Here is a 14,414-nt window from a genome sequence, read left to right on the forward strand (position 1 = left end):
ACATCACATGTCTATGTATACGCCCTGTACACGCCTTCTTGTTGCATCAGTTTTGCCCTTATCTTTCGCGACTGCTACGAACCACTCCTACTGCTACGCCTACTGTATTGAATACAATGTATTTTGTTTAACTATATATACTAATGTACTGTTATTAAAAGTTACCCCATATGTGCATCATTCCCAGATCCTGCCCCCGGCAGCTGCCGGGCCCTGCCATCCTATTCCCGTACAGGCTGTCCTGTTCCTGTCCTTTATGCTTGATTAAAGCCTGTCAACTTCAGCTACCTCGTATCTTGACTCTTATTTATTGAGCTACCTGTTTATTGATTATAGTCAAAAATAGATCCGGTAATAATTTATTTATTTACCACATAATGGCGCCCGAATAGGGACTTGCCCTTTCCCCACGCGCCGGAGAAGCCACGCAGGCCCCCTGATCCTCTGCAGCTGTGACGGAACCATACCGTGCACGTGCAGATATTTCTGCTTCAAAGTATCCCTCAGGCCCACGGAGGTTGCGGTCCAGCGTCCAGACGAGGCGGTGAGGAACGCGGCGAGTCCCGACCAGAGCCCAAGCCGAGAGTCCAAGGTCCGAGGTATCCAGAGGCCCACCTGTAACTGAAGTCCGAAGTTCGTCCGTCCGTCGTCGTAGCAGTCCAGTCCAGTCCGAGGCCTTCCGTTCTTGCTGCCCGGTGAATACCGTTGCTGGGGTAGTATCTAGACAGGGTCAATTAATTTGTCTCTGGTCCGTGGGTTTGGGTACGCAGATCCAACACGAAGTGTTCACCTAGGTGGGCGCGGGTCCTGACGTGTCTCTTTATGGGACCGGTAAGTTTCGTGCTGTTTTAGCAGTGCATCTAGTCATTCTAGTAAGTTCTGTTCTCGAGAAATTCATGTGTTCTGTTTTCAGTATTTCAGGTAATATTCTGTCCGAACTGTCGTTTTAAATGTTATTTCATGTGTTTTCAATGTCGTGGTATGAATGATTCGTTTTTCAATTATCATTGTGTTTATCGTGTATTGTATTGTGTCCAGACTCCAGCCTAAGTTATGCCTCTGTTTTCAAAGTTACGTCAGTTAAAAACTAGAAAAGGTCTGCTCGAGGAAGCAGTTCCTGTCCCGCCTAGGGACAGTCCAGGTCATTTTATGTATCAAAAGCATGGCATAAGTGCCATATTATATCTAGACTTATGGGTGGAGTACACCAAAGAATTAGAAGAAAAGTATAGATGGCCCGTATCAGGTACGTGGGATGCCGAGTGCATCATGCGAGTAGAAGAAGCATTATGTAAGAAGAAAGCCAGACAGTCCCAGAGAGATGCCATCGAGTTATGGCGCAAAGAATCTCATAAAAGAACCGAAAAAGAAATCAGAAAGTCAGAATTAAGTAGAGAATCCTTAGAGGAGCCCAAGAAAGGGAACTAATCGAAGTAGGTGAACGAGTTAAAGCCGAACAGTCAGACAGACAGAGAAATGCCCTTATTAAGGGTATGTATCCTCTTCTTGCCGAGGGCTTGCCAAAAGCAACCCCGGAAGCATCATGTAATTTTCCGCCGCCATTAGTTCCGATTAAGCTACGTCACAAACCGACAGCAGCTGATATTTTTCTCTCGTCCTATTTGGACGACACAGTCCCAGAATATGCAAATCCTGTTCCGCCAGCTCCTGTAAATAATGTAATTCCTGTTCCTCCAGCCACCGGGGCACCTGTTACAGCACCTGTTACGGTACCCCCGGTCCAGCTCACAGTACAAGTACCCGCTACATCGATCACTCTGCCAGCATGAAGAGTATCAGTTGACGATTCCAGTTTAGGAGCCGCGGGGGGAGGTTCTCCTCGTACCCCGCCCCAACACAAACGTGTAACATTAGTCGAGTTACATGAACGTGCGTTACAGCGTACGCCCAAACAGCAGTCCGTTGCAGATATCAGACGAGCTCTCACCGAATGCCGTTATGATTCAGTCCCAGGCGATAATGATATGGTCATATATTCATTACGTGTAAGACGGGTGACCGAGTATTTGGACACCCTACCGAATATGAAAGAAGATCTAGACAGAATATATCGTTTCATCCGTACAGGGGATGATCCGGAAAGTATTGGCGAAATCATGTCTCTAAGGAAAGCCGAGACTCAGCTCATGCTATTAAAGTTTCTAATCAATTGTTTAATAAGGGAACAAGATTATCCGACTAAAGATCCGACCGAAATGAAAGTTCTGACAAAGTGGAGTGATCATATAGCCGAGGGAAGACACAAGACACTCAGTAGTATAGAGAGTATGTACAAGAAAATCCGTAAGGAAATAATAAGGTTACACGAAAAACGTAAAACAGCACCAATAAGCGAGAAAGAAGACGACTCTCCTACCGAAGAGGTAGAAGACGAGAATACCGCCAGAATAGCGTATGTAGGTAAATCTAGATTTCCAGACCGACATTCACGTCTAGAACACAAGAAAGTTTTTCCTCTTCCAGCACCAGAACAAGGCTCTCTGGAGCAAGTATTTCAAGCTACCGATCACATTCTGAAATCACGTATCGGTTATAGTGAACTTAGTACCATGCATGAACAAGAACTAGCCCGATCAGCAGTTCGATGGATTACTGATTCTACCACTTTTCCAGACGAAATAGTGGCACAAATGTTTCTGAAACTGCCCCCAGCCGAGCAGCGACTGGTGGGTATGTATATGATTCAGCACCTCATTACCCTGTATGAGGGACAACATTCTGATCCAGGTCCGTTACATGATGTTATGAACGAGTTGCTCCAGTATAAATGGAAAGGTTTAGTTACAGATTTAATTAGTGTCATTCTAGAACAGCGCCACAAATATAGAACGTTTCTGAATCCGCATTTTGTTCACGTCCCACCTCCAGAAAGTAAACCATTCTACATAGATAGACAGCATCCGTTAGGAGAAGTACACCCAGTTAGGACAACGGGTGGTGAAATGCAACGAGTATTTGTTTACACCCCTATCACAAAGATGGAACTCTTAGAGATGAAGAAATTAATTCCCTGTCATGACAAAGATCCAGCAGGGTTCCATCGCGAATTAAAAGACATGCTCCATATGGGAGAATACACGTATCCAGATGTCATTAAAATGTTAAAGGTCCTGTTGCCCGCAGGGGTATATGAAAAACTCAAGGAAAAGGAATGGGAGGTGGGAGAGAAAAAGATTGATTGGACAGCTCTAGAAGCTGAAGATAAAATACGAGTACCAGGTACCGGTCTTGGGGACAAATGTAAAGAATTGCCCGAGTTATTGATACAAGTTTTGCCAAGGTTATTATCCACGAAAAAGGAAGATTGGGATGCAATCTCAGCATGCAAACAGAAACAGGATGAAGACACTAGTGATTTTTATTCTAGATTTGAAAAATGTTTTATTATTAACAGTGGTTTGAAGACAAGTAGCGAGTCATACCCTCATCTTTTTGTTACTAAACTAGTCGAGAATTCAAGCCCACAAGTTAAAAATCGAGTTTTGAAAGTCGAAAGTACCTGGCAAGCTAGTACCCCGTCACAAATGCTCCAAATGCTCCAGTACCACCAGAACAGAATCAGGGGAGAGCAAGAACACGAAAGGAGACGTATGAAAGACACGAAAATGAAAGTATTAGTTGCACAATCTGTTCCACAAGACAGTCAGAAAAGGGGTCCGAATCAAGCCAGTCATCCTGCAGCTCCCGTTAAAGGGACATGCAATTATTGTAAACAGCCAGGTCATTTTATAAATGAGTGTGCAGTTCTGAAACACAACATAGCAACTGGTAAAACTAAAGAAAGACCACGTCCGCCTAGACAAGAACAGGTCTCACAGACTTCTCAGTCACCCCAGAATGCACTACAGACAGTTCCAGCACCGCAGCCTATCGCTGCAACACAGCATGTTACACAGCAGATGTACCAGTATGCCCAGTCAGAGTATCCAGAGTATCAACAGTATTCATGAAACAGCCTAGAGAGGGAGGTAGGCTTGCCTCTCATCGAGATACCTGTAGATCAAGAGGGTCCCTATGTACACAGTCAAGTATTAGGGAAAGACAGAAAGTTTCTGATTGATACAGGGGCAAGTAGGACTACTATCAGTCATGACGAGGTTCCAGGGGCTCCACTCTCAGGCTCTAGAAATGTTTCCCTTGGATTTTCAGGAAAGCCTATTGTTAACGAGATTTCTAAACCAGTTACTCTAGAAGTTGGTCCATTGTCCCGAACTACTGATTTGTTACTTACGAAATCGTGTCCAGAAAATTTGTTAGGCATTAAAACATTGAAAGAATTAGGTGCAGTTATTTGCTGCTCCCCAGAAGGAATCCGATTGTTTTTGCGTGACTTTAAAGGTCACTATGTATTACGTGATTTTGATCCAAGGTTACTAAATGTTCCGCAGCATTTATGGGCGCAAGGTCCAACTGATGTAGGTTTTATGCAAATCACACCCCATCGTGTGACCCTCAAGCAAGGTATAGTCCTGCCACGAATCAGACAGTACAGATTGCCACCTGAGGCTGTAACAGCCTTATCCAAAATTATTGACGAGCTTATTGCTCAAGGAGTGGTTGTAGAAACTGACTCCAATATATGTAATTCTCCTATCATTCCAGTCATGAAACGTACTGATCCAAATGCACCTCCAGTATATCGATTAGTGATTGACCTTCGGGAACTTAACAAATGTATCATACCCCAGTATCCAGTAGTCCCAGATATTTCATCCCTATTGACAGCTATTGATTCTGAAGCTACATTTTTCACTGTTATTGACCTCAAGAACGCATTTTTCAGTGTCCCGATTCATCCAGACAGCCAGTACCTTTTCGTTTTTTGTTTAAATGGAAGAAGCTATAAATTCACACGAGCTCCTCAAGGTTTCACAGAAAGTCCTAGCATTTACAGTCAAGCGCTTAAGAGACAACTAGACAATATTCACATGCCAACTGACACTGCCCTGCTCCAGTATGTCGATGATCTATTGATCACAGCCCGTTCTGAACGTGACTGCGAGCGAGCGTCACTTACAGTTCTGTATTTCCTAGCCGAGATGGGGCACAAGGTGTCCCCTTCGAAGCTCCAGTTCTGTGTCCAGCAAGTGATCTACTTAGGCCACTTACTGTCCAAGTGGGGTAGGCAGTTGACACCAGACCGTATCCAGTTGATAGCGAGTCTTCCACAGCCCAAGACACAGAAGGAGGTACGTGCTTTCATTGGCCTCACTTCTTACTGCAGACAATGGATTCCTCAGTATGCATTTCTAGCCAAGCCACTGATACAGTTAACGACACAGGAGGCAGCCGTATCGACTGTTCTCCCTTGGACATCTGAACATACACTTGCCTTTAATGAATTAAAGAAAGCCTTATGCCAAGCACCTGTTCTAGCTACACCGAACTACAGTAAGCCTTTTACACTTTTTGTCACAGAACGTGATGTACTGCATTATCTGTTCTCACACAAGATCAAGCAGGACAGTACAAGCCCTGTGCTTATTTTTCGAGCACACTAGATCCAGTAGCTCAGGCTTTGCCTGCGTGCCTCAAGTCAGTTGCAGCCACAGCTCTAGCTATCAGACAAAGTGATTCCATAGTATTAGGACACTCCCTGACAGTACAAGTTCCACATTCCGTGGAAGTTCTTTTAAACCGAACACAGACTCAGCACTTGACCATTGCACGTTTAACAGGTTATGAACTAACACTGTTCCAACCACACATAGAAATCAGACGCTGCAACGTTCTAAATCCTGCTACTCTGTTACCGTCAGTTACTTCAAATCCTGCCACACATGACTGTGTGGAAGTTATTAACACTATGACCAAGCCAAGACAAGACCTGACAGACATTGCATTACCTGATCCCGACCTGACACTTTATGTGGATGGTTCATGTATGAGAACAAGTACAGGAGAACTAGTAGCCGCGTATGCAGTGACTACTGACACTGAAGTTATTGAAACACGCCGTATTGACACCTTGTCTGCTCAAGCAGCAGAGCTAGTTGCTCTGACCCAAACCTGCATACGTGCCAAGAACCTGAAAGTAAACATATATACAGATTCACGTTACGCATTCGGAGTTGTACACGACTTCGGAGTGCTCTGGCAGGAGAGAGGTTTCATGACTTCTCATGGAACCAAGATTCAGCATGGTCTCCTCATTCAAGCTCTGTTAGATGCAATACATTTACCGACAGCTATCGCAATCATGAAGTGCAAGGCACATACGAAAGTTACTGATATCATTTCCCAAGGTAACGATCTAGCAGATCGAACAGCCAAGCTTACAGCTCAGACACCAGACATTCCGACACGGACACACACTCCAGATCCGACTACATGTATGACAGTTAAGGACCCTACACAGGATGTCATAGACATACAGTTACATGCTACTCCCGAAGAAATCAAGAAATGGTCCGAACAAGGAGGGGTCCAGACAGATCAGGGATGGTTGACGAAGGGAAAAGCCACATGGTTTCTCCCCGACTCTATGGTTCAAGTCATTATCAATACCGCACATAGTCCAGCACACCTAGGAGAAAAAGCCATGTTAGACAGTATACAGAACCTTTGGTTCAACAAGCACTTACGAGCTGCAGCCAAGCAGAAAGTCCGTACTTGTATGATATGTTGTCAATTCAATCCAGGTAAAAGTGTCCCGGTGGAACAAGGTGGATTCCAACCTCCTGACCACCCTTTTGAAGTCCTCCAGATGGATTATATTCAGATGGAGCGATGCCGAGGTTTCAAGTATGTCCTCGTAGTTGTATGCGCTTTGTCCAGGTGGACAGAAGCATATCCAGTTCCAGATTACACAGCAGTGACCACTGCCAGGCAGTTGGTTCGTGAATTCTTTCCTCGTTATGGACTCCCTAGGGTCGTGTATTCTGATAACGGCCAGCCATTCTCATCCGAGTTAATGAAACATGTTTCCCTTTTGTTAGGGTACCAGTGGAAGTTCCATTGTGTGCGCCATCCTGAAGCAGCCGGTCTCGTAGAGAGATATAATCAGACCCTGAAAATCCGTATTGCCAAAACATGTAAAGAGAAAGGTGTAGACTGGCTAGTTGCCCTGCCAGTTGCTCTATTTTATATGCGAATGGTCGCACATTCCAGATCAGGTCTGTCCCCTTATGAGGTCGTATTCGGCCGCCCCCCAAATATGTGGGGTACACCTAGACCCCGCAGTATTACAGATGTTTCCAGTAATATGTTGACAGATTACCTAGCTTCCTTGATGTCTGCCCTACACTCTTGTCGTTCACAGGTTGCCGCTGCATTTCCAGACAATACTGAAGTGAAACCGCATGAGGTCATTCCAGGGGACCTCGTCCTTGTAAGGAACTTTGATCGTTCAAGTCCGCTGGAGCCTCGTTGGAAGGAGCCGCGACTTGTCCTCCTGACCACCCGCACGGCCGTGAAGTTGGAAGGCCGCAAGGGGTAGGTCCATCTGTCCCATATAAAGAAGTTCCATGGAGTTCGAGAAAAGACATTTTCAAAGGACTGTTCCATTTCTAAAGACTGCCTGAAACCAGACTTTGAACTTGATTCCAAACATAAAGTTCCTCTGTTAGAGAAAACTCCGCAACAGGAGTATAAGTTAAAGCTCCGGTCTAGTAAAATAAGTCAGCCAGTTTAATTGTCTAAGTCCCTCTCGAGTGAAACGGTTAGACAGGTATCTGACATGTATGAGATAGACCCCCATAGTGAGAGAGTTAGTCAAAACTCTATAAGATGTATCGTTTTTCTAAGTTTTATATTGTTTCTAAGTTTGATGGTTACCTGCACAAGTTATGCATTACATTTATGTTTTCCAATTTCTCATGTAAATAAGTTTTCTAATGCTACAGTAGAGCACACGTTTAGTGATCTGCCTCCTCATGAGTTATCATATCGTCTTGCTATGCGAAACAATACATTTATAAGAATGTTACACTATTCACATCAGACCAGCAATGCTACTAATTGTTGGGTGTGTGGTCGACTTCCCCCTTTCCAGACACCGAAGGGAGTTCTGCCACTCTTTCCTTATCCATTTTCACATAATGGTTCGTGTGGAGCATGGTCCACGTTAACGTCATCTTCAAATGATATGTCCCTTCTGAATAGAACATGTTTTCCAGACAAGCAAGGTCTTCCCCATAGAACAGGGTTAGATCTAGAAAATGAAGTATATAATTTAGGTAATTATTCCTCGAATTTTATGGTCCTGAATGTTCAGTCTGATACTACTCCAGACTTGCCTGCTATTTCAGTACTACCAGTCAAAGGCGAATTATGTGTCAGAAAGAATGGTTCCGCACATGTAGGACATAGTGATTGTACTACTACTGTCGAGTATAGTGACAGTGGGAAATCTATTTTTAAAGCTTCACGTCATTCTTATTTTGTTTGTGGTCAGACTGCATATGTTCGTCTGCCCCTCGACTGGGATGGAACCTGTTACATTGCCTTCCTACTGCCACCAGTTTTTCTAGCCCCATCTGATTATCACAGAAACACACATCTAGTACACGTCAGACATAGAAGGGAGATTGAGTCCCCAATTGTCGATCAAACTGAAACTGCTCTAGAACAGTATACAGATTTCAATAGAGGTTTCTTTTTCTTTATAGGACCTGTCCAGAATAGTAAGTCAATACGTAGACTAACCAGAACCCTTGAAGCAGTAGTGAATGAGACAGCTTCTGCTCTAGGTAACTTAACCGAAGAGCAATCTGCTATGAGATTTGTCGTGCTCCAAAATCGTCTCGTTCTTGACGTCATACTGGCCGATAGAGGAGGAGCATGTAGAGTCATCGGATCTAGTTGTTGCGTTTTCATTCCTAATAACGCGCCGTCTGTTTATTCAGCTATAACCAGACTTCATAAAATTGCCCATCAGTTACACCAGAATCCAGGCACCTGGACATGGTCCGGTTGGTTCTGGAATATCATATCTGCCTGGGGATGGAAAGTATTGTCAGTCCTAGGTATTGCAGTAATGATCATATTCAGTTGCTGCCTCTGTATACAATGTGGCCCTGCGATTTGCGGCATGTGCGCTACCTCTTGTATTCCTAGTCCTAAGTCCCGTTCCAAGACAATTCGAGACGAGCAAATGATGCTGTATGAAATGATAGATGGTATCATGAATATAGATGTTTCCTGATGGAAACGTAGGGCACAAGGAGGGAATGTGGAAAAGTAAATTTTGCCATGTTATATGTGCCTACGTATTCCCCATGTCATGTCATATGTGCATGATCGATATGCATGTACCCCCCCCTTTGATCGATTAAAGACGCAATTACAGTTGTGTCCATCTCCAGTATGCCAGTTTCCAGTTTTCGTGAATACAACGAATATCAGGCCTATGTAAAGCTACGTTGCCACGTTTTACAGTGTGCACGTTAATTCATTGAATTATCCCCGTTTCTAGGCCTCAAAAGAGCCCGGACTCAGATTCAGCTCCTGTTTCCTGAACCCTCTCCGAGGAGCGATACAGCCCCCACCTGTATCCCTGACCCTTAGCTTACTTTCATGCCTCGCAGTGCCCGGCTCAGCCTGGCTCTGCCTCCGAGTCTGCCAAGAGTATGTTATGCTTCTAGTTATCAGTCTAGCCCTCCTTCTCTGCATTCCTAAGCTACTGAATCGCATCAATAGTTTCCGTCATGGTCTAGCCTTTATGTCTCCATGTAAGAGAAATACTGTATTAATATTCATAGTATATTCCCCGCACACGCACTACATGTAGAATAATGCATGCACCAGTCTTAGCGTCTATTAGCCTTTACTCTGATAACTTTTGGATTCTATCAACATGTACTCTAAACACCAGATACTAGATATGCCTGGGTACATGTCGCTCTGACACTCCAGACTTTTGTCTCCTCTTCTAGCGCAGAAGTCATAGCCCCCAGTTCTTCCTAGTAACACGTCATTGCCAGTTTGCGCGCACCACTAGGTTAGAGGTCCCAGCTGCTCAGGTAGCCCCCTCCATGTTTCCGCCCCGTTTATGACATATTCTGTTACGTTTACATCACATGTCTATGTATACGCCCTGTACACGCCTTCTTGTTGCATCAGTTTTGCCCTTATCTTTCGCGACTGCTACGAACCACTCCTACTGCTACGCCTACTGTATTGAATACAATGTATTTTGTTTAACTATATATACTAATGTACTGTTATTAAAAGTTACCCCATATGCGCATCATTCCCAGATCCTGCCCCCGGCAGCTGCCGGGCCCTGCCATCCTATTCCCGTACAGGCTGTCCTGTTCCTGTCCTTTATGCTCGATTAAAGCCTGTCAACTTCAGCTACCTCGTATCTTGACTCTTATTTATTGAGCTACCTGTTTATTGATTATAGTCAAAAATAGATCCGGTAATAATTTATTTATTTACCACACAAAGCTGAAAAAACTTACGATAGAAGCCACCGAAAAACATGAAATGTATCAAAGATTGTTCCGCCTTACCATTACAGGGGCAGGGGCAGAGCGCTACCCCACACATTAGACCATCATAAAAACATGATTGTGCGGAGTCATATGTGTGCTGAGATGCAAGTTTCCTTTCCGTCTTTGGATTTCAAGTCTTACTCTAGGGTCTGGAAATGGAACTGGGAGGGAGAGATGCTTCACCTCGAGATCCTGCTGATACCTGCTCTCATTAGACATTTCCCCATACTGACGCTCTGCGGAGGAGACTTACTTGGTGAAAGAACTTTGTTGAACCTTGTGTTCATCTACATTCTATGGGTGCCTGGGGAGCCATCTTTTACTGCTGTTTCTGGTATTTTGCTATTTGTTCCTTCCCTTTCTCTTCGTTATGGTTCTTATTTGTTTTTCTTTCATTTCCCTATAATCATATTGCTAGGGAGCGGATTGTGTTATGGGCTATTTCCTTTTACCTTATATACTTCCCTCTATCCATGAAACACCTTTTATATAATATGGAACTGCTTTATGTCAGTGTGGAAACTGAATTTTCTTGATGTTGGTAGTTGGTGGGACAACCTGGCTGCTATATGTTGGTGGTGTTATGACTGAAGCCTTTTGAATTAAACCGCCTATCTTGTATACTGGACTCACAACTTGGTGTTGACTAAATCCAACATTTGGAGTAGGTTTTTAAACTTCTTTACCTCCCATCCCAGTTTTGGGTGCGAGTTGTCATTTGCCTCATTGGCTCTTTTGAGGTGTAAATTCCTCTGTTTTATCTCAGTCTTGGTGCGGTCTGTGATGCTTTCATTGCTCCAAAACCATACAGTGCTTTGGATACGCCAATGACGCTAAATCCAAACAGCTGCCTGGCCTAAATGTGTATGAAGACTCACAAATGAGTCGGGCATTGCTGTCATGAGGACTTTGGTAGTTCCACAATGGAAGCAGTCTGAGAACTACTTTAGGGTTTACACTAATTTTGTTCAGGATTTTCTGTTCAGATTCTTTTTTTTATTTAATATTTGATATTCTTCTGTTAAATGTTAACACAAGTAGCTGTCACTCATGCGTACCTTTTTAGCCTATCTGTGCAACTCAAACTTCTAGCGCACATCTGCCTGAAGGATTTTTGGCTTTACAAGTGTAAAGTAATGTCATTGGGGCTGCTTGGTCTTTCTGTCCTAACAATACCTGTTCCTCCGGTTAGGTTGGGTTTTCTCTTTGGGCTGTTTGACTTTACTTTGTGCCACTGCCTTCTGCTAATGAAATTTCTTTTATCCATGAATAGTCCGGGCAGGTACAGAGTTATGTGAGGCGGTGGTTCCTGACATGAGTACAGAGCTTCTTGTCCTCCTTCTCATGTTGAAGAAGCGCACATTGTCAAAGAGGCCCATCCTGTCTGAAGGAATCTGACATGGTTTCCTGGTGGGTCTTCTTCTTAGTTGTCCTGGAAATGTAGTTACCACTCACACTGGACAGTCCATTCCAGCTGTAGGGAACTCATTCCTGCTCCATTGTTCTTGAAGAGATCATATTCGTTGTCGCTCCTGTATGCCTATTGCAAGAGTAGGGAACTAATTCCTGGTCACCCTGAGGTAGACATTGCTCCTGAGGAGGTTTTGTTCCTGGTCATCCTGGAATGTCTGTTGCTCTTGTGGGATATACCGGCAGTGTAGGCTGCTGACATCGATGGTGTACACTTTCTACCTTAACTTACTTGGTGGAATACCTTTGTTCTTGTGCTATTGTTTGATCTTTAACATAGGTAGTAGTCTTCTTGCAAGTTTAACTGGGGCGTCCCGGAAAATCTACGGAGAGCTGTCAGGAGCCTTTACCCCAGGACTTTGGTGAGAGTGAAAATATTGGCAAACCGAGTCACAACGCGCAACATCAGGACCAACACTGGTTACCTGGCTGATATAAATGATGTACTAGTTTTAGGCTGGGCACCCCCAACCCCATCCCCCCGCAAAATCAATGTAACGAGACTACTACTGCATGCTTGAGTGGAGTAAATGCACAGCTTCTCAGCTAGGGGTGTGAAATTCCTCCGGGAAGCTCTTAAGTTATTGAACTCCAGCCGTGTGGACAGCTAAAGTGGCAGGCTGTTTGTCTCCACTCAACTCTAGCCTAAGAACTGCTGTCGCTGCATTCTTTTGTCGCCAAATGCACCCGCACCGAGCACTTTACAATTGGACACTTCAAGTCAGACGAAACTGCAATGTGCACTTTAATCTTCAGCCTACAGCCTTGTTTCTACATTCTGGTTGTGACTAGTGGTGAGTAGACATGGCAGGCCTTTTATAGGCACCAAAGCACTTTACAAATCGGATGGGAATCCTCGTGTCCCTTGAATCTTAATCAAAATTAATTTGTGTACCAATCAATACACAAATATGCCCTTTTAGACTGGCCAGGACCAGTACGAATTATATTCGCTAGACTTTGTGACGCTACAAAACGTACTTTATGAATCACATTTGCTTTTTACATCCATCGAAAGTGTGCAGTGCGCTTTATTCACTAAGTTGTTACTATCAGACTCTTTAAGCTCGATGAGATTGCATTATGCCCTTTATTCACTGGCCCATAGTTTTGTTGCCACATCTTGATTAGGACCAGTGGGGACTAGGTGCATCTGGCTCGGATACTGTTAAAGCACTTTATACATTTGTTGGGAATCCTTCTGTCTTCAGGCACCAATTGGTTTAGAATTGGTTCTTTAGGCTTTCAGGACTAAGGTGAGACAAACCCGATAGGCCTTTCAGTATTGTAAAATGCCCTTTTTTTAAACCTGGCTTGCTTTTAATACCAATTAAACTGCACTGTGCACTTTATAGTTGTTTTATTCTGATCAGGCCCAGTGGTAGCCAGCAGTAGGATGCCCTTTGTCCTTGCAAAATATATTGTTGGATTCTGATGAAAATCCTCCGGGCTTTCATAGCCTGATGAAATTGCCCGCAGCATTTAATTAACTGGTACACACAATAGCTCCTCCCCTCCCACCCCAAGGCAGGCTGGGACCTGTGTGAGATAGGCTTGGTAGTCCCACTGAAAGTTTGAAATGCATTTTATGCTCCTGGATGGAGCCCACCTGGCTCTTTGATATTGTGGAACGGATTTCAATACTTGGCCTATTCCTCTCTTCCTAGGCTGGTGTGCACCATCCACATATCTTGAACCCTCTGTAGGATCCTGTACAATCTTCACTGCGCCTAATGACCTTGATTCGATACAGCATGCACGTTGTTCACTGTAAAGCTTTCTGGGACGTCCGGGTCGGCTCCATAGTGATCGCTGTCCTTAGATTAAAGGTTAATTTGCATTAACGGTGCCATTTGTCGAATTTTCTAAATTCTCAATTCAGCAATCTCGCCATGCCTTGCTTTTATTTTAAAACACACTGCATTTTATCCTTTGGAATGCATGTTGTCAAGGGACTGCGTGGGCAGAAAAGTGCTTATTTTTGGAAACTTTGAGTATTAAACCATGATTTTATTACCAGTTGGAAACGTTGCAATGACCAAGCACATTTATGACGTACTGAATTGATATATGTATGCTTTGAAATGATCAATAGTGACATCATTTACTCTGTTCTGTTTTTATCAGTTTTAATTGTTTTACTGATTGTTATGATTTTAAAAAACTAGAAACAATAAAAATGGCCATACCTTGTAAGTTTAGCATGTTCTGTTTCCATCTGAATAGATACCCTCATGAACGTTGATAGAATTAGAAGATTACTCCATTCTGATGTCTCTTCTACTTTTCTAGAGTGAGTACAGGCAGCGTGGCTTTCAGGAGGTGATCACCCCAAATATATTTAACAGCAAACTGTGGGAGACATCTGGTCACTGGGAGCATTACAACCAGAACATGTTCTCCTTCCCGGTGGAGGATGAGATGTTCGCCCTGAAGCCCATGAATTGCCCCGGTCACTGGTGAGTGAAAATAAGCAGCACAGCA

The 14,414-nt window shown here is 43.9% G+C and overlaps 1 protein-coding gene across 1 annotated transcript in view; it reads left to right on the plus strand.

Moving 5' to 3' along the window:
* TARS2 (threonyl-tRNA synthetase 2, mitochondrial) overlaps positions 1–14,414 on the plus strand; it is a 180,001-nt gene that overhangs the window by 99,171 nt on the left and 66,416 nt on the right. Inside the window, exon 11 of the mRNA XM_078671425.1 lies at positions 14,223–14,389. Coding sequence (XP_078527551.1) covers positions 14,223–14,389 — 167 coding nt within the window. The remainder of the gene's footprint in view (positions 1–14,222; positions 14,390–14,414) is intronic.

This window comes from Lissotriton helveticus, chromosome 12, assembly GCF_964261635.1.
Source record: "Lissotriton helveticus chromosome 12, aLisHel1.1, whole genome shotgun sequence".
Lineage (NCBI taxonomy): Eukaryota > Metazoa > Chordata > Amphibia > Caudata > Salamandridae > Lissotriton > Lissotriton helveticus.